The 25,291-nt window shown below is 40.8% G+C and overlaps 2 protein-coding genes across 5 annotated transcripts; one reads left to right on the top strand and one right to left on the bottom strand.

The window, feature by feature from the left end:
• Positions 1-1,649: 1,649 nt before the first annotated feature.
• On the bottom strand, positions 1,650-11,896 carry nif3l1 (NGG1 interacting factor 3 like 1). Of its 2 annotated transcripts, none has more exons than XM_003215139.3 (7): positions 11,788-11,896; positions 9,390-9,833; positions 7,373-7,538; positions 5,323-5,449; positions 4,596-4,734; positions 4,010-4,093; positions 1,650-2,005 (listed from the first exon to the last, which is right to left on the bottom strand). In XM_003215139.3, exons 2-7 carry the CDS (start codon positions 9,823-9,825, stop codon positions 1,821-1,823), a joined length of 1,137 nt encoding a protein of 378 aa, XP_003215187.2. In that variant the 5' UTR covers positions 9,826-9,833; positions 11,788-11,896; the 3' UTR covers positions 1,650-1,820. The 2 variants fall into 2 exon arrangements, with proteins under 2 accessions (XP_003215187.2, XP_062816493.1); XM_062960423.1 differs by lacking the exon at positions 11,788-11,896 and adding an exon at positions 11,280-11,301.
• ppil3 (peptidylprolyl isomerase like 3) lies at positions 11,810-24,302 on the top strand. 3 transcript variants are annotated; one of them, XM_003215170.4, is made up of 7 exons: positions 11,810-11,965; positions 14,566-14,673; positions 16,631-16,705; positions 19,096-19,189; positions 20,308-20,375; positions 22,947-23,065; positions 23,965-24,302. In XM_003215170.4, exons 1-7 carry the CDS (start codon positions 11,810-11,812, stop codon positions 24,089-24,091), a joined length of 747 nt encoding a protein of 248 aa, XP_003215218.1. In that variant the 3' UTR covers positions 24,092-24,302. The 3 variants fall into 3 exon arrangements, with proteins under 3 accessions (XP_003215218.1, XP_008112049.1, XP_008112051.1); XM_008113842.3 differs by having other exon boundaries at positions 14,566-14,655; XM_008113844.3 differs by having other exon boundaries at positions 11,890-11,965; positions 14,566-14,611.
• Positions 24,303-25,291: the final 989 nt, after the last annotated feature.

Here is a 25,291-nt window from a genome sequence, read left to right on the forward strand (position 1 = left end):
AAGGCCCGGGGGCCGGATGTGGCCCTCCAAGGTCATTTACCTGGCCCCTGTCCTAAACTGTAGACTTGGGGTCAACCTAAGTCTACCTGGTCTTTGGAGGTCTCTTTGCTTACTTATAGCCTTATGAGATCATCTAGATGGTCTTTGAAGGTCTCTTTGCTTAGCTACGTCCTTATGAGGCCATCTAGATGGCTTTTGGAGGTCCCTTTCCTTACCTATGGTCCTATGAGATGGTCTAGATGGCCTTTGGGGGTCTCTTTCCTTACCTATGGTTTTATGAGATTGTCTAGATGGTCTTTGAGGGCCCCTTTCCTTACCTATAGTCTTATGAGACCATCTTGATGGTCTTTGGAGGCCTCTTTGCTTACCTATGGTCTTATGGGATCATCTAGATCAGGAGTCCCCAAACTAAGGCCCATGGGCCGGATGCAGTCCTCCAAGGTCATTGACCTGGCCTCTGTCCTAAACTTTAGACTTAGGGTTGACCTAGGTCTGAAATGACTTGAAGGCATACAACAACAACAACAACAACAACAACCCTAATTTTGGACTATTTCATCATAGTCTGGCCCCCCAACAGTCTGAGGGACTGTGAACCGGCCCTCCACTTAAAAAGTTTGAGGACCCCTGCTTTAGACAATGGTGCTTTTCATGTTATTGACCCTGATTTCAGTACCTCCTTATCTTCTTCATGTTACAAGTATAGGTTCGAAACCGTATGGGAATCCTAGGGAATAGTGGGTAACTGGTTCTGACTTGATGTATTGTTATTATTGAAAGTAACTTCTTTTTCTCTGGAACAATTTTCCAAACACCAGCATTTTCCCAAACATAGGCTTTTCTCAAACATAGGCCTTTTTCAACTTAGGTCAATCAAAACATATGGGACTTACAGTCATTAGAAGTATCTTTAAAAATTCTCTTTTAAAACCCACGTCCTCCTCAACTAAGTAAGTGGGCCTCAAAGGAAGAAGCTTCAAAAGATTCCAAGTGAGACTGCTGCTTCTAGCTCACTTGACTGTGATAAAAAGAAGACCTGGCACATGAGGCATCATCAGTCTGCTTCACAACTAAATAATATACACCACGAGATTATTGCAGGCCTGCTGCTCACACTGGCAAGCCTTAAAGCATGATGTGCAGCCTGCAACAAAATGAGGGTCTCCCAATCCATTGTGGCCTGCAATAAAACGTAGGCCTCAAATATTGAAAGGAGGGGGGGATGTGATGGCACAATTAATGTGTGGGATTGCCTTTGCCTTCCTTTGGGGCAAAGAGAGCATGACTCCTTCCAGACAACAATCCATTAAATATTATTTCAAAGGAAGGAATTGCTTGCAATTGTGACTCGAGGCTGAGAGAGTGGAGCTCCCCCAGGCACCCATGTATCAAGAGCCATTCTTGAATTGGCTGCTGTCAGGTATGGCATGCCAAAATTGAATGAAGAATTCCTGTGTTCAAATGGCTTGTCAAACTTGCATTGCTTTGGGAAAGTTACTTACAAGAAGGTAAGATAAAATGATATAGGATGCTCAGAAGCATAAATCTGATACAATTAATATTTTCCATTTGAAGATGTATAAAAATCCTCATATTTTCCAACACAGCTTTCTAATACATGTGCGATAAAGAAAGGCACGTTTTGCAAATACTTTTCTCGGACATTTATTCATTTCTAGGCAGGATGATAGTAATCAACTCTTCAAAATCTGACAATATACTTCTAGCATGTCGTTCTTGCCATCGTGTGTGTTCTTATTTTAAAACCCAGAAGAAAAAGTACAGAAACTCCAGACTTCACACCATAGCCGTGCTTTCTTCTATGCCACTTTAAGGGGGTCTCTGTCTCTTTCAGAAACGATGATATGGATCTTGCCGTCAAGGTGCAGAGCAAGTGCTTGTTGCAGCTCCAACAGAAAGCCTCGTTCGGTGTTGCTGTGCTCACACAAAATCACAGTTATTCCTTTGGAAACAGCATCCAATACATCATGGTGTGACATCTCTCCTATCAAGGCAATCAAGATAAGGTCTGTTATGAGAGGACTGAGCTACAATTTATAATAGTGTTGAAACTCAACCCCAGACTGCCCAAGTTTCCAGTCCTCAACAAGGAAGTTAGCTCAGAATAGATTGAGGGTGTCCCTTCCCCCTGACTCCTGTATGATAGTTGGAATGTAACTATTTCCTCTCTCCTCTCTGTTTCTGATTTGATTTTGATTGGTTGTGTTGAAGGGGCAAAGATGCAAAAAATTACTTTAATCCAAAGTCGAAAACAGGAGCCCTCTTCCAGTGGAGAGGGTGAGGAAGGGCACTATGAGAGTTGGATCTTCAAACTGCAAAAAGCTGTTTATTGCGTGGCCAAAGCAATAATGACAAAATGCATTCAGGAATGCAATCAAAGGTTTTGTTGCAACCTGGAATGGGGTTGCAAGGCTTTTTATCACTTTCACAGAAAACTGAAAAACATTCATATTGGTCTTCAAAGATCAATTATTTCATTGGTCTAAAATGGATTATGTCACAAGCATCTTAACTTAGAATTATAAAAAGCCAGTGGAAATACTTATAACAAACAAAAAGCAACACATGATACCTTAAACAATGGCACCATGAGCATTGTATCCGCGGGCCAGGCTTATCTACTTCTGTTGCAAACATAACTCCAAACGGCTGGAAACCTTGGGGCGTACTGATGTACTTTTATCCTTGAAAAGTAAACTTCCTCTCTGCAGCAGCTAGCTCTTTTACTAAACATCAGTGTTTTTCTTAAACATGCAAATTAGGTCAAACGGCAGTAAATCAGGACATATGGGACTTATAGTTGTTAGAAACATCCCTGAAAATTCCCTTTTAAAACTACGTCTCCCTCAGTGTAGAATTGATACTTTTCTACTGCAAGCCTTTACTTCTGACTTCTACTTTTGCATCTTGGTGTGTGCTGTGTGTATTGAGATCTCTCTCTGCTTGTGTGTCAGGAGAGATGTAGTGAATGGAGATTTTTCCCTCTCTTGAACCCTAGAAGAGATGAAGTCGCTGAACTCAATCGACAGACCCAGTTTTTTGAACTGAACACGCCTACATGTATTTTACAATGTGTTTTATGAATACTGATGTAAGTTAATAATAATTTTTAACTGATTTATATTGCACTGTATAATTTTTATATATGCGTTTTATTGTAAGCCGCCCTGAGTCCCCTGTTGGGTGAGAAGGGCGGGATATAAAAATTGTAATAAATAAATAAATAAATAAATAAATAAATAAATAAATAAATATAGAGTAGCTCAGACCTAGTTTTTTAACCATTAAGAAATGTAGTCATTATTTTTGTAAATAAACCTTTTGTAATCATAAAGATTGAACTCTAGATGTTAGCCTCCTAAGCTCTAAATTCTTTACAGTCACATGACACTTCATGCTCTGCTTGCTGTGAGCTGAATGCTCAACTATAAGTATCCTGCTTTTGTATTTTTGGATGCTCTGCTGTATTTTGGATAGTTTTCCCTAATACACACAAAATCCTAACACATAGTACCTTGGAACAAAGAGGTCAACGGTTTTGCTTGCTACAGAGCCAATGTAAGCTGCACTGAGAACCTTTATGGCCAAAGTGTGATGGGATGCTAAATATATAATAACACAAATAAATACATGTGGTGGGTTTAAGACCAATTTCCCATACATCTATGAAAACACACGGGCAGGTATATAAGTATATGGGCTTGTGTGTGGTTACTATAGCCCCACTAGACTTTTGTATCTTTTCCGTACTTGCAAGTCAGTTTTAGTCCTCCCTAATCAGAGTTGTTTGTGCAAATGATAATTTGGCAGGGCATTAATAACTTTTATTTGTTTTATGTGAAAAAGAAAAAAAAACAGGTTTTAAAATTTGACTGGAAAAAAGATTAACTGCTGAATGGTACTGGGCAATTGGATAGAAAAATATGTCTATTTCGTTGATTTAGTGTTTGTATCTCAATGTTTTTCTACATGAATGGACAGTTCTTACCTGTGAGATAGAGATCACTTTCTGTACCTCGCAAAACACTAGCTCCTGAACCAGCGCACAGAGCAACCACTTTCACCTGGGACTCTACAAATGGAAACCAACAGAGAGAAATGAGACAAATAGAGAGAACTAGTGTGAAGTTTTCACTTAACAAAAAAAAATCAAGTTATAATCAGAACCCATTCTTTGGATTTGTTCCTCTTTCTAAACATTAAATATCTTTAAGCAGAGGAATTTGGCTATTGACAGAAATCATTTTGAAACAGTTTCAGCCAGTCTAGTGATTTCAGGCAATCTCAGCTAGCTTCATCCAATTCACTCTAAAGCAGAAAAGACTCATACAAGTTCTCAGCTCCTGGTCTAAACTTAGGAATGAATTCTACTGAACTCAGGATATATTGGATCGGGTTAGGGACCCTTAGAATTATACTGTAAAAAGACACATTCAAAACCGGATTCTCTACTAATATAGAAATAAAAATTATTACAGTAAATCAAAATTAGATAGATCTCTTGGGTCTTTTAAAAATGATGTAACTCCATGTCAAATATCTATCCCACACTATGAAAAAATGAAAAACTATACCCAATGATTTTCCTGTTCCGAGAGCTAGGCGAACATGAGGCAGTCTTAAATGGCTTTTCACTCGCTCAACCAAGATGGATATTGAGACAGGTTCCTTCAGTGTGCATAAACGTCCCATTCCTGTATCTGCAAGCAAGGGCTAAAAGGAAACAGGTTTAAAGATTTTGTTTGGCAGTGCTTACACTAATATCTTCCTCATATCAGCAACTCATGGAGATTGAGGTCTCATTTGAAAAGTATTGTTTTCTCTCCCCTTCTGTGCTTTAAACCCTATGTACCAAAAATACAAAGAAATATTCAATTAGGGAGCCTTACATATTTACTGACCAGCAAGAGCAACTCAATTCAACAGGAGAGTAAAAAATAAGCTGCATTTTTTCTAGGAACAAGAGAAAATATGCTGCCTCACTCATTCTGCCTTTGCTTTCCCCATTATACGTTGGTCTTTCTTTTTCAGCTCTTAGCTAGATCATACTATGGCAAATTGGGAGTACTGGGGGATATGAGTTTTAAAGGCCATTTTAGTGTATGTATTTGTTTTTTAACTTTTTTATTGTATGTTTTAAAACTTGTCTAGTGTGGATTGTTAGCTGTCTTGAGTCCCTACGGAGAGAAAGACAGGATATAAATAAAATTAATAATAATAATAATAATAATAATAATAATAATAATAATAATAATAATAGAAATCTTGTGAAAATGCCTTTTTTGTACATATATGGCTTACCTTCTGTAATGATATTATTTCCGTCTTACGATAAACATGGCTGTTTTGGGAAAGCAAGGCCATCACTTGCACCAAGGCCTGCTGGGTACAATTCAAACTAACTCGTGTCTGTTCATCCCCTTCAGCCCTTAGGAAAAAAAGGAGTTGCTTTAAAAATCTCTTCTAATCTATTTATTACATTTAGGATAGATAACACTTAAATGTGAGTTGTATTACTCTCAAGAGTTCTCCCAACCCTTGTTGCTAGTATGGTACTCCACTGCCTTTGACTTACAGAATCAACATTCATATTATTAGCTCTAGCAAGCAAGTACAACCAATGGTTGGTACTAATGGGAGTTGCACTCTTAATGATATCTGAAGGGCCATTCATTTTCTGTCCCTGGCATACAGGGTGCTGCTATGATGCAACTTGTCACTCATACTGCTAAATATCTATAGAAAAGTATTACAGCTGGTTTTATTTCAAAATGGCTTTCCACATTACTTCAAAAAGATTTTACTTTTGTAGTTTAATTCATATTAACTGAATTGTGTTAGATAATTGTAATTTCAAAATGTGACTCAACTTGATCTTTTTTTTTTTTTGAGAATGCAGAGTAGCAGTGGCAAAATTAAGGGACTATGTGTGTAGCAGGGCATGTTTGATTCATAAGGATGTATCCAAACAGCTAAGAAGGTGCATCCTGTGCTTTGCAACCACATGTTGGTCCCAGATTGCCATTTGTTCGTGTGTCTATTTTGCTCTGTTTCAGCAGCTGGACTCTAGATGTGTAACATCTGAAACCCAGGAAGGGTTCCAACACACATACAGCCTGCTAAGACATGTGGTAGTTTATAGGCAAGAATAGAAAAGGACGAACCAGAGGTAGGGATAAATCACAACTATAGAATTAAGTATGTTATTATTACCAAAATCCTATACTACTCCTGCTGCGACCTGCCTAAAGCCATGGGGAGAGGCGGGTAAGGAATAAAATTATCATCATCATCATCATCATCATCATCATCATATCATTGTTTAGCATTCACATAAATGATCAGCCACTGCCAAAAAGGACAGAGAGTTTCATTTATGTTGACAATCGTGCCATCACTGCTTAAGCAGGGAGCTTTGAAATGGTTGAGCAAAAGCTCTCCGAAGCCTTAGGTGCTCTTACTGCCTATTACAGGGAAAACCAGTTGATTCCTAATCCGTCTAAAACAAACGTGTGCTTTTCATCTTAATAGCAGACAAGCATCTCAAGCTGAGGATCACCTGGGAAAGAATCCCACTGGAGCATTGCAGCACACCAAAATACCTGGGAGTTACTCTGGACCGTGCTCTGACTTACAAGAAGCACTGCTTGAATATCAAGGAAAAAGTGGGTGCTAGAAATAATATCATATGAAAGCTGATTGGCACAACCTGAGAATCACAACCAGTGAAGACATCTGCCCTTGTGCTTTGCTATTTTGCTGCTGAATATGCATGTCTATTATGGAATACATCTCATCATGTTAAAACAGTGGATATTAATGAGACATGTCGCATTATCCCAGGATGTCTACTCCCTATGCCATGGGAGAAATTATACTGTTTAGATGGTATTGCACCACCTGATATCCGTCAGTGAACAGGCTGTGCTGAATAGACTGTGCTCGGATACTGCTCTGGTACCACGAGATGCAGAGCCAATCTTAAGAAATGAGGCTACAAAGTGGAGTCCACAATATGCGAGTATGGAGAAGAATAAACCACAGACCACACTTACTACAATGCAGTCTGAGCCCTGCCACATGCACAGTGGGGGACCTTCTTACAGTGACACCAGACGCACTTGAAGTGGCCAGCTTCTGGTCAAAGGAAATTTAGCATAATGCCAAGTTCTTAACTTTGTAGTTTTTTATGTATTATAATTGTATTCTCAATTCACTTCTGACACGATAAAAATTACTATTACTACTACTACTACTAGGGCTCAAGATGCTCCCTTACAAACCTTGATTATTATAACAATCTGAAATGTCTCAGCAAGAACAGACATGTTGAAGAAACGTTCTACAGTACCTGATAGGGAGTGTTGTGATGAACGATACTCCTGGCAGTTTATGCATGCTGGACAAAACTGTTTCTAAGTTTTCAGAAGAACAAGCATTAAATTCAACCCGGTGAGATCCTTCTGAGGGGTAATCCAAAGCTGAAGCGGGTTGTAAAGGAACAGAGGTGCAAGGACCTTTTAAAAAGAAAACAAACTGTTCAATAAAAGATTACAACATGCTTAAGAAATCATTACTTCCCAATAACATATTTGATACTGTAGGCTTAATGCTTCCTAACCATTAAAAGGAATTAAATGTAATTAAGCTAGCTAGGAAGTGTGAAAGATTGTCAGATTTATTACATAGGATGAAACAGAAATTTGTTAAGGTAATACCACCAAGATCTAACGAATGCAAGACTATGGATCTCCCAAAGTCCTATGTGAAAAAAAAGTTTTAAAAGGATGTGGATTTTTAGTCACTTCACTATTCACTTATATTTCAACTTTGAACCCGAGTAAAAACAGAATTGGGAAGCCAATGGCCCTCCAATGTTGTTGGTCCTAGATTCTCATGAGTTGTTACCAATACAGTTGATGATGAGGGACAATGGGAGCTGCAGTCCAACATCTGAGCAGTCGAAGTTTCTCTGCCCCTGCTTCAGAACTTCAGCTTGAATAGGAAGGGAAATCACTTTCCCCCATTTTATTATCTATCCAAACAGTCGTAAAATTTAATAATGAGTATTTGGACATCACACATGGTTTATTAATAAAAATGTTTAAAAAATTCATATTTACGGATACTTAAGTGCTGTGTAAATGTAACTAAAAAACAAACAAATTAGACAACATTTGCCAATTCAATTGTCTTAAACAAAACAAACTACTGCTGAATCAATTGCATTATGTCCCCCCACTGAACCTTCATAGTTAAATTATGGTAGAGTGGATAAAACTTTCTAGTCTTTTTCTTTCAAACACAGCACAGAAGTCTATGGGGTCACATGCTATCTCCCAAACGTCTCCCCCATTTCCAGCTCCCATTCTCTGCCCCTAATCATGGTTGGAATAGACATCCAGCACTCACCTTAACTTTGGTTAATATTAAATTAACCAAAGGTAAAGGTAGTATTAATACCTTTACCTATGCTTTCAATCAAAGTTATAATTGTCTGAAAAACCTAGTATATTATTATTATTATGTTTATTTATACCCCACTTTTTCTCTCCACAAGGAGACTCGAAGCAGCTTATCATAGAAGAAATGTGTGTAGGGACCCGAAGACCTGGCTATTCAAACAAGCTTTTGAGAACATCTAGATCCTAGTTGATTTATGAATTTGTTACGCACCTTGCACTTTATCCCATATCCTTGTCCCATGGTTACAGCTCTGCACTTATTCCATTCCCTTACCCTATTGTTTACAGCCTGGCCATGTTTACATTAGCTATTGCCATTGTTTTATTCTGAGATTTATGTTGTTGTTTACATGCTTACATGTTTTATTCTATTGTATTTTACACTGTGGTTATTTCATGTTCTGCTTTTTAGGCACGTTGTGCCTTGTGTAAGCTGTTCCAAGTCCCTTCGGGGAGATGGTGGCGAGATATAAGAATATAAGAATATTATTCTCGTTAACTGTAGTTAAGGATGATGTCAAAACAATTTATCATGATTAGGACTGTCAGTCAAAGAGAAGGAATTTTTGCCTACCACAGGAGGGCACACAATTCAATCATCAAATCTTTATTATGCTTCGGAGACTGGTATGAACTTACCTTTTTGTATATGCCACTATTTAAAATATGTAATCGGTTTGCTACTTTCAACTTTCCCTCCACACATAACTTGGCACAGTTATCTATAAGCAAGCCACTATTTGCATGATGTGAGCTTGGTGCCACAACATGTTTGCAGCAACAGAAAACAGTAGCACTGAGAGTACAAATAAAATGTAATTTTTTAAACAGACAAAGGACATTGCCAATTTTGCCCTGTGCCAATCCATTATTGTTGACCAATTCAGAAAAGAAATGTCTCACCAAGTCCCTTGGCAAGCCAGTTGTTGACTCCATGGGGCACAGCATCGTAGGATGTGTGGGGAGAATAAACGGCAACTCTGTTTTCCAGGGCTTGGATAATGAGACGCTCTTTCCACGTTTTCCACGTTAGGCGTTTGAGTGGCTGAAAAATGGGTGGATGGTAAGACAGAATAAGATTGGCTTTCTTCTGGAGGGCCTCCTCCATCACTTCCTCTGTCAAGTCGTTGGTCAAAAAGAGGGTGCTGACGGTATGGGGAGGGCTTGGTTCAACCAGGAGCCCCACATTGTCCCAACTCTCAGCCAGCGACAGCGGAGCAAACTCATTGAGGGAAGAAACCAGGACCTTAAGATCCATGACGGCTCTCAAAGGCATACCAATCCAGGACTGGACATTCAAGAGGCGCTGCGGAGTTGGCTTCAGGCGGGAGAGCTGCATGCAGGTTTCTAAAGAACGCAAAAGACAGCGATATAATTGGAAATGGGTTGCTGTGAGTTTTCCGGGCTGTATAGCTATGTTCCATAAGCATTCTCTCCTGGCGTTTTGCCTACAATCTATGGCAGGCATCCTCAGAGGTTGTGAGGTATATTGGAAACCAGGCAAGTGAGGTTTATATATCTGTGAAATGTTCAAGGTGGGAGGCAAGTGTGAGTGTTGTAATTAATCACCTTGATTAGCTTTGGAAAACCTTGTAGCTTCAAGGCTGGCTGATTCCTGCCTGGGAAATCCTTTGTTAGCTGGCCCTGATTGCTTCTTGTCTGAAATTCCCTTGTCTTCTGAGTGTGGTTCTTTATTCACTGTCCTGACTTTAAAGTTTTTTTTAATACTGGTAGCCAGATTTTGTTCATTTTCATGGTTTCCTCCTTTCTGTTGAAATTGTCCACATGCTAGTGGATTTCAATTGCTTCTCTGTTTATCTGACAGGGTGGTTGTTAGAGTGGTCCAGCATTTCTGTGTTCTCAAATAATATGCATACTAACAGCACCTCAGATTAACTTAACCAGAGAAGTCAGCCACAGCAGAGCACGTGATGAACCAACCTGGACACAGAATATTTGAGAACACAGAATGCTGGACCACTCTCACAACCACCATGTTAGACTACACAGAGAAGCCACTGAAATCCACAAACATGTGGACAATTTCAACAGAAAGGAGGAAACCATGAAAATGAACAAAATCTGACTACCAGTATTTAAAAACTCAAAAATCAGAACAGTAAATAAAGAGCAACACTTGGAAAACAGGGGAATTCCAGGCAAGAAACAATCAGGGCCAGCTAATCACCTCCCAACAAAAGAATCCCCCCAAGCAGGAAGCAGCCAAGCTCGGAAGCTGCAAGGCTATTTTATGCTAATCAAGGTGGTCGATTGCAACATTCACACCTGCCTCAAATAGACAAGAGTTCTTTCTCTCCACAGATATATCAATCCCACTTCCCTTGTTTACAACAGACCTCACAACCTCTGAGGGTGCTTGCCATAGATGTGGGCAAACCGTCAGGAGGGAATGCTTCTGGAACATGGCCATACAGCCCGGAAAACTTACAGCAACCTTTCAGACTGATTAATTTTACCATTTGCTTCCATGGATATTAAGCTACATCTAATAATAATAATAATAATAATAATAATAAACAACTATTTTTAACCTAGGAGACTCAGGGCGGCTTCCAAAAACTAAAATATAATGGCAAACATTAAATGTCAAGTGCAAATAACAGAATAAGCAAACAGAACAAACAATTAAAATTAAAAGTTAAAACAGACAGTTCAAATCACTGAATCAAACAACCCGAGCCAAAGATAGTCAATCAGGCCTTGTAACTAACATATTCAGCAGTTAAAATCTGTATGCAATATAAAGTATCAAAATATAAAAATGTGGCTCGCCTATAGGTTAAGGTAATCTTTGACAGATGAGCAGATCTGAGAATGAACAGCCTTAAGATGCAAAGACTCTATTCCTGGTGCTGACTGTATTGTTTAAATGTGATTTTCCCCTATGAATCCCCACAAACACAGGGCTGCCTCTCCACTGGGGAATCAACGCTGTTTGACGCCCACTTCAATGCTGTGGAATCCTGGGGGTTGTAGTTTTACAAGGTCCTTAGCTTTCTCTGCCAAAGAGTGCTGGCGCCTCACTAAACTACAACTCCCAGGATTCCATGGCTCAATGCTATGGAATCATGGAAGGTATACTTTTGACAGGGCTTCAGTTTTCTCTGCTAGAGAGTGTTGGGGGCTCACCAAACTCAGACTCCCCTGATCCCATAGCATAAATGTGGGGTCAAACTGCATTCATTCCACAGTGTAGATGTATCCCAGCAACGTTTCCTCCCTCCTTCTATTAAAATCCCTTCTTTTCTGATATGGGGGCGTCTCTGAGTTGCCCTCTCACCTCTCTTCCAGCCTCGGAAAGAATGGGAAAGCTTCCAGCTGGTGCACGTTTTGCAGCTGAATGCAAGGCGGAAAGGGGGCGTGGCCTAGCCCTTGGAGCGGGGGCGGGGCCTCACCAGGAAGTAGGAGAAGGAGGAGGAGAACAAGCAAGAGGAAGGGGGCCTTTTGGCGGGAAGGAGGTAAGCGCTCTATTGGGCCAGGCGCTTCCTGGGAAGCAAGCTCTACTGTAGTACAATGGATACAGTTTGGTCCCACTTGAACTGCCTCTTCTCAATGCTGTGCAGGCCAGGGAGCTGTAGTTTGGCTCAGGACCTTGTAGAACTACAACTCCCATGAGCAGTGAGCCATGGCAGCTAACGTGGGGACAAAAGGCATTCATTCCACAATATAGTAGACACACCCCTGATCTCTTTGCAGATGTATAGCCTTTGCATGACCGTTTTGGGTGAGGTTGTGGGGGAATTGTGTGTTTTAAAATGCATTTTAGTTGAATTTATTATGTGGTTTTAATCATCCACTGCATGGCTATCATCTTCTCCCAGTAAACTTATGGCTCTTCCACACAGCCCTACATCCCAGAATATCAAAGCAGAAAATCCCACATTATCTGAGTGTGGACTCAGATAACCCAAATCAAACGAGATATTGTGGATTTTTCTGCCTTGATACTCTGGGATATAGGGCTGTGTGGAAGGGCCTTCAAATCAAGGGAAAGTTTCATGAGAACTACCACTTAATGTTCCCCCTGCAACAGCAAGAATAGCCCTCTGGGCAGCTAAAACCCTTCCACACAGCCGAATAAAATCCCACATTATCTGGAATATATGGCAGTGTGGACTCAGATATCACACTTCAAAGCAGATATTGTAGGATTTTCTGCCTTGATATTCTGGGTTATATAACTGTGTGGAAGAGCCCCAGGAAATCCCAAATAGATGGCCCCCAATGATGGTCTGCCTTCAGAGGCAAGAATGGGCAACTTGGAAGTCCCTGAACAGACTCGGGCCCTTTCAAGACAGGCCCTATATCCCAGGATCTCATCCCAGGTTTTCTGCTTTAAGCTGGATTATATGAGCCCGCACTGCCATATAATCTGGGATAAACAAAACCTGGGATCAGATCCTGGGATATAGGGCCTGTCTGGAAGGGCCCTCCGAAGTGGTGTTGGGAGATAAAAAGACAACCTGGCTAAATGGCACTACCTAAGAGTCCTCCACCGTGTGCGACTGGAGCAGAACAAACAACAAGCTGGAAAGCGTCCAGAGGAGGGCGACTAAAATGATGAAGGGTCTGGAGAACAAGCCCTATGAGGAGCAGCTTAAAGAGCTGGACATGTTTAGCCTGCAGAAGAGAAGGCTGAGAGGAGACATGATAGCCATGTACAAATACGTGAAGGGAAGTCATAGGGAGGAGGGAGCAAGCTTGTTTTCTGCTGCCCTGGCTTCAAACTACAGGCTTCAAACAATGGCTTCAAACTACAGGAAAGGAGATTCCACCTGAACATTAGGAAGAACTTCCTCACTGTGAGGGCTATTCGACAGTGGAACTCTCTCCCCAGACTGTGGTGGAGGCTCCTTCTTTGGAGGCTTTTAAGCAGAGGCTGGATGGCCATCTGTCGGAGGTGCTTTGAATGTGATTTCCTGCTTCTTAGCAGGGGGTTGGACTGGATGGCCCATGAGGTCTCTTTCAACTCTACTATTCTATGATTCTATGATAACTCAGCATCTGTATGCTTGCCCTCAATGCCCTGCCTCATGCACTGAGGAAGAATTGTTTAAAGCTACAGACAAGGTGGTTGATGTTGCCCTTTTTGGGTCTAAAATTATTTAGCTGCTTGTGTTCTCTCTATATTATCAGCTTGGTACTTGTTTATTTATGCAATGTTTTTATATGAAATAAATAAATAGATAAAGCCAGACACACAGTACCATTTAATTGTTTTTTTAAATGTATCCACTTTGTTTAAAATTGATCAAAGTGTGTGGTTGTTGGCCCTCTTGAGTCCTCTCAGGGAGAAAGGCGGGGTATAAATAAAGTTAATGATAATAATAATAGTGTTAGTAGAAGTTCCCACTCTCCCTGCTACTCATTCCAACTGTATTTAGGGTTATAGAAAGCTCCTCTTCGTGGTGTCGGTGCCTTTACGGTTGGGTGGCATCAGTGTGCAAAGGGATCCTTGTCTCACTTTAAATGCCCCATTTCCTAACATAGAACAGAATAATAGCATTTTGAAGAGACCACATAGGCCATCTAGTCTAACCCTTGCTATGCAGGAAAAGCACAATCAAGTACCCCTAGCAGATGGCCATCAAATCTAATGCTCACCTTTTTTGGCTCGCCAAATTTTGTCCTCGTCAAAATTCAGGTGTGAGTTAGATTTACGTCATGCAGTAATCTTAGTGCTGAGCCAACGCAGTAGAGGAAGCTGCTTCAGGAGCATCTGAAACTCCTATTTGAGGGACATCATTTGCAATTTATTTGCCATGGCTCAATGCTATGCAATGGTGGGATTTGTAGTTTGGTGAGGCATCCGCATTCTTTGGCAGATGAAGCTCAAGGTGTTGTGAAACTACAGCCCATGACTCTGTGCCATTGAACCATAACATAATGTGTTAATCTTTCTCAACTGTGGGGTTTAGTGTGGTCTCTGTTAAAAACAAAAATAGTACAGTCACTCTCATCCAACTGGTTCCTCCATGCCTTTACTTCTAGAGCAATGTTGTTATTAACATGTTAAGCCACATTTTTACTCATTGTAGCTGTTGGTTTTTTTTTCCAGAAACTCTTCAGGTGGCTCTGCTCTGAATTCCTAGTCTGCACAGATGGTGAGGCTGGTTGTTTCAATATCTTCTTCCTAACTGCTTGCAAGGTATTCCTTGAGAAACAGGTAGCTGTCTATTTAGAAATACTCCATTTTATAGTGTACAGGCAGTCCCCAAATTACAAACAAGATTCTGTAGGTTTGTTCTAAAGTTGAATTTGTATGTAAGTCAGAACAGGTACATTTTTAAGTGTAACTTGAGCCCCCACTCCCTCTCTCTATATTAGCTTTGGACAGCATAGGAAGAGTTATGTTGTCAAACAATGGCACCGCCCCCTCCAAAAGGTTATGAACAATAAAGAGTTTCCAAGCAAGAAATACGAATTTTCTTTATTTTAAAAACATTTTCTGCCATTTCAAAATTTTGCAATATTGAGGCTGCAGAGGCTCTGGAAGGACCTAGCTACAACTGTATCCCAAATGCGATTTTCCTGCTTTTTGGCAGGGGGTTGGACTGGATGGCCCATAAGATCTCTTCCAACTCTATGATTCTATGATTTTGTCAAAGCTTAACCCTTAAAGAATGTATAAAATTGCTACCTTTTGTGTAACTTGTATTGCTTGTGTACTGTATCAATGTCTAAATGTACAAACTTGTATCAAATGTAGCCTGAAGGCATTTCCCCTGTTTGCATAAGCTCCTGGGAACTGAGATTGCTACATAAAAAAGGGTCCTTCTAGCGATCTCCCAGATAAAATAAAATCATTTGTGTATATATGTGAGACAGATTATCCTTTTGTTACAAAGATGTGCTTAGGCTGTTTTCCTGTTCAAATAAGGATGGAGGCTGCCAATTTCACGGAAGAGAAGACTAAACAAATATGAATACATTAACCTTTCAAATAGGCAGCCCAGTTCCTGGTTATTTGAAATTATCACCTTTTGTCCTGTGGGTCTTGCATCTTCGTCTCTTAGGAACTGGACACTTAAGGCAATCAAGATCACAGAATCATCTTCATATCCATGTCATCCCTTCCCCCAGTTTTGTCCCCTTCCGGGAGTGTCTCTTCAACAAACTGGACCTTTAAACTGACCAACCTTGAGCTGTTCTTCATCCTGTGATGGGGATCTTCTCCTTCTGTCAGTGATGTCAGGGAAACCCCCAGCCAATCCCTGTGTGGATCCTATTCAGCATGGTTTCTCGGCTGGTCAGGGGGAGGTACGGGAAGTCTGAATAGCTGTCAGAATTGCATAAAATGTCTTGCATTTTCTGTGAATTTATGCTTGCACATTTTGAAGCTCTTGCTGGTACATGCCTTCCCTTTTGGTCAAACTGTAGTTTGCCTTCTTGTTCTTTGTCCTGGCTGATCTGATTTAGCGGAAGCTCACCAGGCATGGACCTCTTTATCCGCAATCCTAGCTGAAATCTCAATTACTCTTTCAAGAGTGAATTTCCCTTTCTAGGGGTAGATTTCTCTCACTTTCTGTTTTCTCACCCCTGTTCTTAAGTATGTACTGTTTGTAAGTCAAATGTTTGTAACTTGAGGACTGCCTGTATTAGGATTTAGAGTTTATGTTACCTTAGTCATTGAGAACTGCAGCATGCTGGAGGGGGGCAGGGTAGAATGATCTCTGTTTAGAAAATGGAGGGTACAAGAAATGGATGCTTCCTGAAGGGTGCATTTTAGATGCTGGTTTGTGGGCATCCTTCAGTCTGGGAGTGGATTATTTTCCCCAGCTGTATAGGTAAGCAGGTGAGTGGGGGGAAATGACTCCTTCAAGCCATGTGAAGCCAAAATATGTATGCTACATTAGATGTTTGCAGTATGGGCTAACTAAACGTGGAAACTTGCAAAACAGCTACTAAATGCAGAATATTTAGACCTTTCCTGCTGCCTACAAATCATGGATTACTTTTGCAAGTTTTTATTTCTCCTATTAGCAGTTTTTCTTCACTGTTGATTTGGCTATTTTTATTTTTTGGAAATAAATTATGTATTTCTTTAAATTATTTTGATACATTTAGTCATTAATTTAGTTATTTATTTAAACTAATGTAGTTTGTGTTCCCCCTCAATTCAGGCTGTGACTCTGCACACTGATGTGGGAGATATTAAGATAGAACTGTTCTGTGAACGGACACCTAAGGCTTGTGAAGTGAGTAATGGAATGCCAAGTCAGCCGGAAACAATCTTTCAAAATGCAAACTGACTGGGTTACTCTGCATCTCTTAATTTAAATGTCATCGTTTCACTGTCAAAAGATTATCAAAATAACATTAGAATAGAACAGTCATCAGATGATAGTATGTGGTAAAATGTAAACAGCTCACACACATTGGTTAGTAATCCATTCCAAAGCATTCATAATTTAAATAAACACGACATAATTCCAATAGGCTTTTCATTAAAAAAACCTCATTAATTAAATCTTTTATTCCAGGAGTGGGAATTGTGTGGCCTGTAGGTTGCACCTGCCCTCCAGTCTTCCCCCTCTACATATACTCAGAACAGATATAAAAAAATAAGAAATAATGTGGACACTATGTTGGCTTTTAGGTTTACAAATCTGGATAGCCTAATGCTTATTGTCCCGTAGTAGAAGCTGTGGTGGTGAATGAGTTAGACCCTTGCAGGACAACTGTTGACCTGGAGGTTGGGTTGCTGTCCTGAAAGTTGTCGGTTTGAATTTGCAAGATGGGGCAAGCTCCCATCTGTCAGCTCTAGCTTGCAGGGTCATGAGAGAAGCCTCCCAGCAGGATAATAACACATCCAGGAATCCCCTGGGCAACATCTCTCACACCAGAAGCGATTTGCAGTATGTTCTCAAGTCGCTTCTGGCACAATTAAAACAAATTGGCTCATAGTACCATGTTTATCCATCTCTTGATTATCATTATGAGGTACACTTTGAGCTCATATGCTCCTTCTCTCTTCCACTTGACTATGTCTCTCCCTTCCTGTTTTAGCTCTTACCATTATTCAGCTTTATTGAAAATCTTAACTACGCATTACTTGTTTTAAACTACAGACCTGAAACTTCCAATTTTTGGGTTAGTCTAAAGCAGCGGTTCTCAGAGTGTGCTCCGCAGAACCCTTGAGGTTTAGCAAAGCATACTGAGGGGCTCCATAGTTCCCTCCTCCCTCCCTCGCTCCCCTCCTCCTCCTCCTCCTCTCCCTCCAAGCTTTCCCTTCTCTTTCCTGCTCCTCTCCTTTCCCCACCTCCCTTGCAAAAAAAAACTTTTCCCTCAGCCCCCTTGCCACCAAAAGCCTTTCCCCCAACCTCCCTCTCCCCCAAAAGCCACTTTTCCTCGCCACCCAGATCCTTTTACTCTTGCCTTGTTTGCTTCCAATACTCTACTTCCCTCTCACCACTCAGGGGTTGTTTTGATTTTGCTTTTCCTTCATGGCAGAAGGGAATTGAATTGGATAGCCCCTGGAGTTTCTGCTATTATTTTCATGATTATTATTACAAGCGCTGGGTGGCCATCTGTCAGGGGTGCTTTGATTATGCTTTTCCTGCATGGCAGAAGGAGCTTGGACTGGTTGGGATCTTCCACTGAAAGACTGTTAAGTTTATGTTGGTCAGAAAGTTTGCCCATTCCTGATACACAGTATATACATTATATGTAATATGTTGAATCATATATACTATACTATACTATACTATACTATACTATACTATACTATACTATACTACACTACACTACAGGGGTCCCCAAACTTTGGAAGAGACCCCTTGGGCCATTTAGTCCAATCCCCTTCTGCCCTTGTGCACCGAAAGCACAAGCAAAGCATCCCTGACAGATGGCAACCCAGCCTCAATGTTTAATAATAATAATAATAATAATAATAAGGGTTGTAAGAGAAGAAGAGACCTCTTGGGTCATTTAGCCCAACCCCCTTCTGCCCTTTTGCTGTGGGGGCCGGATAAATAGCTTCAATGGGCCGCATCTGGCCCCCGGGCTTTAGTTTGGGGACCCCTGCTATAATAGATAAACATTTCTTGGGGCTCCGCGATAAACGTTTGTTTCAAATAGGGCTCTGTGTCTAAAAAAGTTTGAGAAACCCTGGTCTGAAAAAAAAAACCCAAAAGGAATGAACTCCGTTTCTATTGGCTTGCATGCTTCTTCCTTCCCTTTCCCAGCAGATGAAGGGTTAGCATCCTATATGTTTGGGTTGCCTATTCTTTTATCATCCAGATTAGGAACTATGATTAATTTTAACTATGTCACTTTGAATGAGGTTCTTCAGAAATGATGATTCAAAGTTGGATTGTCTGAAAACTCACAATAGTAACCAAAGTTTTCCAGTCCAAATGATATCATTGTTAACTAAATGGGAATGAGTTCCTCCTTCTGGCTGCATAAACAGAAGGAGAGAATGTGAGCAGAGAGGCAATTGAGCTCACTCACATCTTAATGGACTAGTGTTTATTGCAATTTATAGAAGCAACTGCATTGTTACACAGGACCTTGTACATGTGCATTTGTGATGTATTTCGTATCATGAGACTGTATCCTCACTAGCATTTTTATTCCTTTGTAGAATTTTCTGGCTCTCTGTGCTAGTAACTACTACAATGGTTGTATTTTCCATCGGAATATCAAAGGCTTTATGGTGCAGACAGGAGATCCAATGGGTAATACCTTGTATTAGAGTTCATTTGTTTATTATTTTATTTATACGGTTTTCAGCAGTGGGCAGATGTATTTATCAATTGCAGTAGAAATATTGAAGAGTCTTTTACTCTGAAAAAAAATTCAGAATATTTTTTCATGAATTGTAATTCACTTGATCAGAAGTATGTACCTGATGAATGCTTATAGAAATGGTATGCTAAACATAAGGCATTATAAAATTTTGCATTAATATTGAAAATATTTTTAAGTTGTGATACATGATGCAGGAACATTGCTGAACCTAAGAAGGTCTTCATGAGAGACCAACTGACTTGGAGTCTTGTATTTACTTTAATAAATAGTGTCTGGAATAGCCACATAGTTTAATTCTGTGGTCATTTATTACCTTTTCATAAGTAAGTGTCACTCAAGAGTCTATGATTCTTCAGCTAACCTTTCAGCACATTGTTTTAGCTTCGTGCCTTGAAAATATGTTCTTGAACAAAGAAACAAATCCTTTCTTCATATAAAAGGGAGTACAGGTTATTATATGGTTTCCTATTGACACAACGATTGTGCATGAACTAAATGTGAGGCTTGAGAAAAATGCTTACAATGCTACCCACATATCTCATAATGCAAGTGATATACCATGCACCATAAAAATATATAGTTTACAGGTAGTCGGATTTAATAATCTGCCATTGTTTTTGGCTAATAATCTCATCTTTGATCACTCTCATAAATCAGTGGTTAACACTGAGCCCCCCTTCCACACAGCTGAATAAGATCCCACATTATCTGCTTTGAACTGTAATATATGGCAGTAAGGACTCAGATAAGACAGTGCAAAGCAGATATTGTGGGATTTTTTTGCCTTGATATTCTTGGTTATATGGCTGTGTGGAAGGGCCCTGAGAAAACTTAAAGGAGTCTTTAGTACTGCTCTGAAGAATTTTTAACTTATTTCTCAACCTTTTGAAAAACCCAAATGGAATGAAAGAAGACATTTCCGTTTTGTTGAGTTTTCAAAACTGCTTAAAAGTTTGTGCTAAAGAGATGAAAATGCTGCTTTCCCTGGTGACTTAGTGCCTGCATTTGTGCTCGGCCTCTTTAATCTCCTTTCCCTCTCTTTAAGGCTCCGGGAAAGGAGGAAATAGCATTTGGGGAAGAAAATTTGAAGATGAATACAGTGAATACTTAAAGGTATGGATTTTTCCTCCTCTTTCCATTAGTTTTCCCTGATAGTGTCACACATTCTCTTGAATAAGTACTTGTTTTAGGCTAATGGTGTAATAGTTGCAGATCAGATCAATCGCTTCTTTTTTTTCTGTCTAGTGAAAAGGATATGGCCCCCAGACATGACTTCCAGGAGTAGATACTAGTTTTGTAGCATATAGTTGCAATACTCTATTATAGCTTAAACAGCAGAGATTTTTCAGGCCCTGTGAATTCAGTGAACATACAGGGAACTTTGAGCAAGAGTATTGGAAAGGCCCAGGCTGTTCTTTCTGCTAATTCCACAAAAGCTTCAGGAATTTGCACTGATCAGCTTCCTTTCTCATATGAAAGGAAACTGACTGTAATGCAGACTTCTCATATCTATTGTCCTCAGCAGAATTTATTGTGAATTTAGATTCAATTGGGGGCATCCTCTTTTGGGTAGAATTCATTTTCAGCCTGCCACTATTATCATGGCTGAAATATCCATAATGTCATAGATATTATAAAGATGAGGAAGACTGGGGTCTTTGTTCATTCTCATCCTCCTCCTACCGCTTCTTCTCCCATTCCCCTTCTGGTATGGAAGCAGCCCTCAGGAGTTTGAGCATATCCAACCAGAAGAAAGGCTTCTGGTTTGGATTGATTTGGACTGAAAGACTAAAGAGTAGGTTCCCAGAGAGAAGAGCATGGGAGAGTTGAGTCAGTGCACTTGGGGGAAAAACCCATATCTCCAAACCATTGGCTATGCTTCATTTTGCTGGGAAGCACAGAAAATGCTTAAAGGTTCAAGTATCTATATCAGGGGTCCCCAAACTTTTTTAACAGGGGGCCAGTTCACGGTCCCTCAGACCATTGGAGGGCCGGATTATAGTTTTTTTTAAAAAAAAAGCTATGAACAAATTCCTATGCGTACTGCACATATCTTATTTTGAAGTAAAAACAAAAACAAAAAAGGAACAAATACAGTCTCAATGTTAATAATAATAATCATCATCATCATCATCATCAAAATAATAAAGAGGGTTGGAAGAGACCCCTTGGGACATCTACTCCCTCCCCCTTTTGCTTTTGTGCATCACATCATAATCAAAGCACCCCTGACAGATAGCCACCCAATAACAACAACAACAACAACAACAACAACACCATAATAAACATGGTTGGAAGAGACCCCTTGGGCCATAGAGTCCAACCCCTTTCTCCCTTTGTGAACCAAAACATAAAGCACCCCTGACCAACAACAACAACAACAACAATAATAATACACTAAAAATCAGGGTTGGAAGAAATTGCTAGCCTTCAAGAAAAATGAATCTACGACAGGGCTGCAAAGGAGGGAGTCTGTGTGGCAAGATAAAACGGGAGCCCTCTACCTTTTACCACAGGTGCCCCTATTGTTGTTTCGCCTCCTCCATTGCAGGAAGGCGCATACCAGGTGAGGGAGGAGGAGGAAAAGGAGTGTGCGAGGTGAGCGAGGAGGCAGGAAAGGCACGCATCTTTCCCTCCTCTCTCGTTCTGTGCAGGCCTTCCTCAGCGGTAGCGAGGAGGAAAGGAGGAAAGGCCCACGCCTTTTCCTCACCCCGTGAGGCCCTTCCTCGACAGCGGGAAAGTTGCGTGCGTGACGAGGAAATGGCGTGCGCCTTTCTCACTTCTCTCACCTCACGCGCACCTTTCCCACTGCCTTCCTCGACGGCAGCAGCGGGAAAGCTGCCCGCGAGGTGAGGGAGGAAAGTCACATGCCTTTTCCTCGCCTCGTGCAGCTCTTCCTCGGCGGCAGCAGCGGGAAAGGTGAGTGCAGGGCGAGGAAAAGCCATGCACCTTTCCTCCCTCACCCTGCGCTCACCTTTCCCGCTGCCTCCCTCAGCAGCGGCAGCGGGAAAGCGCCCCACGCAGCGGGGGAGGAATGCCTTTTCCTCCCCCCGTGCAGCCCTTCCTCGATGGTGGGAAAGCTGCCCCTGGGGTGAGGGAGGAAAGCCGCACACCTTTTCCTCGCCCCGTGCGGCCCTTCCTCAGCAGCGGCAGTGGGAAAAGTGCCTGTGGGGCGATGGAGATAAGAAAGGCATGTGCCTTTTCCTCCTTCTCCACACTACATGCACCTTTCTTGGCGGAGGAGGAAGGAGCCACCACCGCGGGGGCCGGATAAATGGCTCCGATGGGCCGGATGTGGCCCGCGGGCCGTACTTTGGGGACCCCTGATCTATATTGTGGGTTTACATAATACTTTACATAATTTGGCTTTAATTAAAAGTAAAAAAATGTTTTTTTTTCTTCACAAAATCTATACATATATATCAAAAGTAAAAATCTGTATGTGTGTATGTGGCTCACACAGACAGCCTCCGGCCTCCACAAACAGGCTATAGTTTCCAGTGCTGTGGGGCCACCAACATCTGGAGGAGAGATTAGTAGGATATCTTTCTCATGATGGAAATGTATGGGGCCGTGCAACGACATATTGCCCTGCACTGACTTTGTAAGATGCTTTGAGATTTTGCTGAGAAAATAGAATTAAAAATTCCATAAGTATGTTTTTTTTTTTGTAACTCTTTTTAGCACAGCGTTCGCGGAGTTGTTTCTATGGCAAATAATGGTCCAAATACAAATGGATCTCAATTCTTCATTACCTATGGCAAACAGCCACATCTGGACATGAAATACACTGTGTTTGGGAAGTAAGTAATTTATCATTGAGCCTGATGATGGGAATAAGAGGAAAATGATATACCATAGGACTGGAGAGGGAGTTTTTTCTTGCTTGAAGCAAGATGACCTAAAAATGGAACTTCCCTAACTAACATCTGGCTCCTCCAGTCAGTCTGAGTGGCATTCATGTTGTGATAAAACAAAAAGGATGACTATATGCTTGGAAAGCACAGGTTATTTGAATATTAAATGATTTTACAAGCCATGTAGTGGTCAACAAGTGTTTAAAAATGGCCCAGTACATACCACATAACTACAGCTGGATGGTGACTCTGCCAAAAATGTAACAAGAACATTAATTAGCAGGGGAAATAGTTGGTGGTTCTGATTACTAGATTTCCATTATAAATTCTAGATTCCCATTTTCAAATACTTTTTAAAAAAAAGAGAAATCACTACATGCTGATCTATAGCACCGGTTCTCAACCTTTGCTTTTCCAAATGTTTTGTACTACAACTCCCAGAGCCCCTGATTGTTAGCCAAGAGAGCTAAGATTCCTGGGAGTTCAAGTCAAAACATCGGGGATTAGAATTTCAGAAGCACTGATTTCCAACATATTCTTGTGGTTCTTCATCCTAGACAAAAGCCCCACTTGCAGTGTAATAAATTTGTTTAGGGCTGTAGATTTATTGTATGGTGAGCTGGATTAATTTATTAACCTTTCAAATGGAGATGATAAATTTTCAGCCCTCATCTCACTAGCCTCATCTGCCTTGGTTGCTGGGAGCTCTTATCCAACATTGTTCGGAGGATACTGGTCTTCCCTGCCCCAAGATCTGAGGCTTTACATCCTTTTAGGAAGCTAAAAAAACCAACATCTAAAATTGTGCCTCATTCTCATAACTATTTTTCCATTTTGTTTCCTAGGGTAATCGATGGTTTGGATACTCTAGATGAACTGGAGAAACTGCCAGTAAATGAAAAGACCTTCCGCCCATTGAATGATGTTCATATTAAAGATGTCACAATGCATGCCAATCCTTTTGCCCAATGACTGCTGTGTTCTTACAGTAGGATTCTGAAAGGCTGTGGGTGGCCCTGTAAAGGAAGATAGGTCCTTGCATTCCCTCATGGAAAGAGGGACTTGACAAGATTTTTCTCATACCCACATTGCACAGTTCAGAGAAGCCCATTTTGATTTGCTGCATTTATTTATGATAAAGCTGGAAAAGGCACAAAGTAAAAATAAATTTTACACATTTTTATCATGTTGTATTTGTCTTGTTTATATCTGCTAGTTCACTTTTGATAGACATCTCTGTTCTTTTGAAATACATTTGCATGTTTTAGCATAGCAATAAAGCAAGAAATTCCAGGAACCCTGGCTTAACAGGTAGAATAATGCTAGTATATGCTGTCTGATTCTGCCGGCATGCAGTGGGAGCAACTAAAGCAGTGCTTCCCAACCTGTGATCTATGGACCACCAGTGGTCGCTAAGAACTAAAATATGGTCCATTGCCTCACCGTTACTACACCGTTGCAGCGAGAGCGACTGGTCTTGTGAAACTGTCTTATAGTGCCAAGGCAACGGGGATGTCGGGAGGGGAGAGGCTGACTACCCATGAAAGGCGTGACAACAAGCCTGGCTGCTGCTTCTCCTCCTCCTCCCTCCCCCTGAGCAGAACTGTTCCATGTGGCATCTGGAAGTGGGGGCACCTTGGTGTCTTCATTTTTAGGCCTGTTCCTGGGGTTACTTGGGGTGCTGATTCAGAAAATTGCATTGGATAGACCACATCAGCTGTAGATTATTAAATATGGCTTTCTGTGGGCGAGCAGATGATATATGTTCTGTATCAGAAACTAGAGCTGATGTGGTCTATCCAATGCAATTTTCTGAATCAGCACCCCAAATAACCAAACCGAATTTAAAGTTGACCAAAAACCAATTTGTAACCCTTTTGCTACTAATGTTGGAGAGTGGTCCCTGGTCAAAGTGGTCCATGGTTAAAAAAAGGTTGAGAACCACTGAACTAAAGAAACATGTAGTTTGAACACAGCAAGTGTCAAATACTTTCGTTTGCTGCTTCTTTCACAGGACAGAAACCAAATTCCTCAGTAGTTTTCTATCTATTTTTCTGTCTTGTTTTAGAGAAAGAAGCCAGAGTGTTATAAAGCGATGCATTCAGACAACATAAAAAGCAGATCTCTGTGTTTAGCATTTCATACTATAAACAGGAATGACTGCAGTATTAT

This window comes from Anolis carolinensis, chromosome 1, assembly GCF_035594765.1.
Source record: "Anolis carolinensis isolate JA03-04 chromosome 1, rAnoCar3.1.pri, whole genome shotgun sequence".
Lineage (NCBI taxonomy): Eukaryota > Metazoa > Chordata > Lepidosauria > Squamata > Dactyloidae > Anolis > Anolis carolinensis.

What these genes read in the sequence shown, in the direction of transcription:
- nif3l1 (XM_003215139.3), bottom strand. Translation starts at nt 9,825, where the DNA reads ATGCAGCTCTCCCGCCTGAAGCCAACTCCGCAGCGCCTCTTGAATGTC. An exon ending in CTGGCTTGCCAAGGGACTTG is followed by an intron (nt 7,539 to 9,389) that starts GTGAGACATTTC and finishes TCTTTTTAAAAG; the next exon opens with GTCCTTGCACCTCTGTTCCT. An exon ending in AAGTGATCTCTATCTCACAG is followed by an intron (nt 2,006 to 4,009) that starts GTAAGAACTGTC and finishes TTGCCTTGATAG; the next exon opens with GAGAGATGTCACACCATGAT.
- ppil3 (XM_003215170.4), top strand. Translation starts at nt 11,810, where the DNA reads ATGGGAAAGCTTCCAGCTGGTGCACGTTTTGCAGCTGAATGCAAGGCG. An exon ending in GGCCTTTTGGCGGGAAGGAG is followed by an intron (nt 11,966 to 14,565) that starts GTAAGCGCTCTA and finishes TTTTTTTTCCAG; the next exon opens with AAACTCTTCAGGTGGCTCTG. An exon ending in AGGTATTCCTTGAGAAACAG is followed by an intron (nt 14,674 to 16,630) that starts GTAGCTGTCTAT and finishes CCCTCAATTCAG; the next exon opens with GCTGTGACTCTGCACACTGA.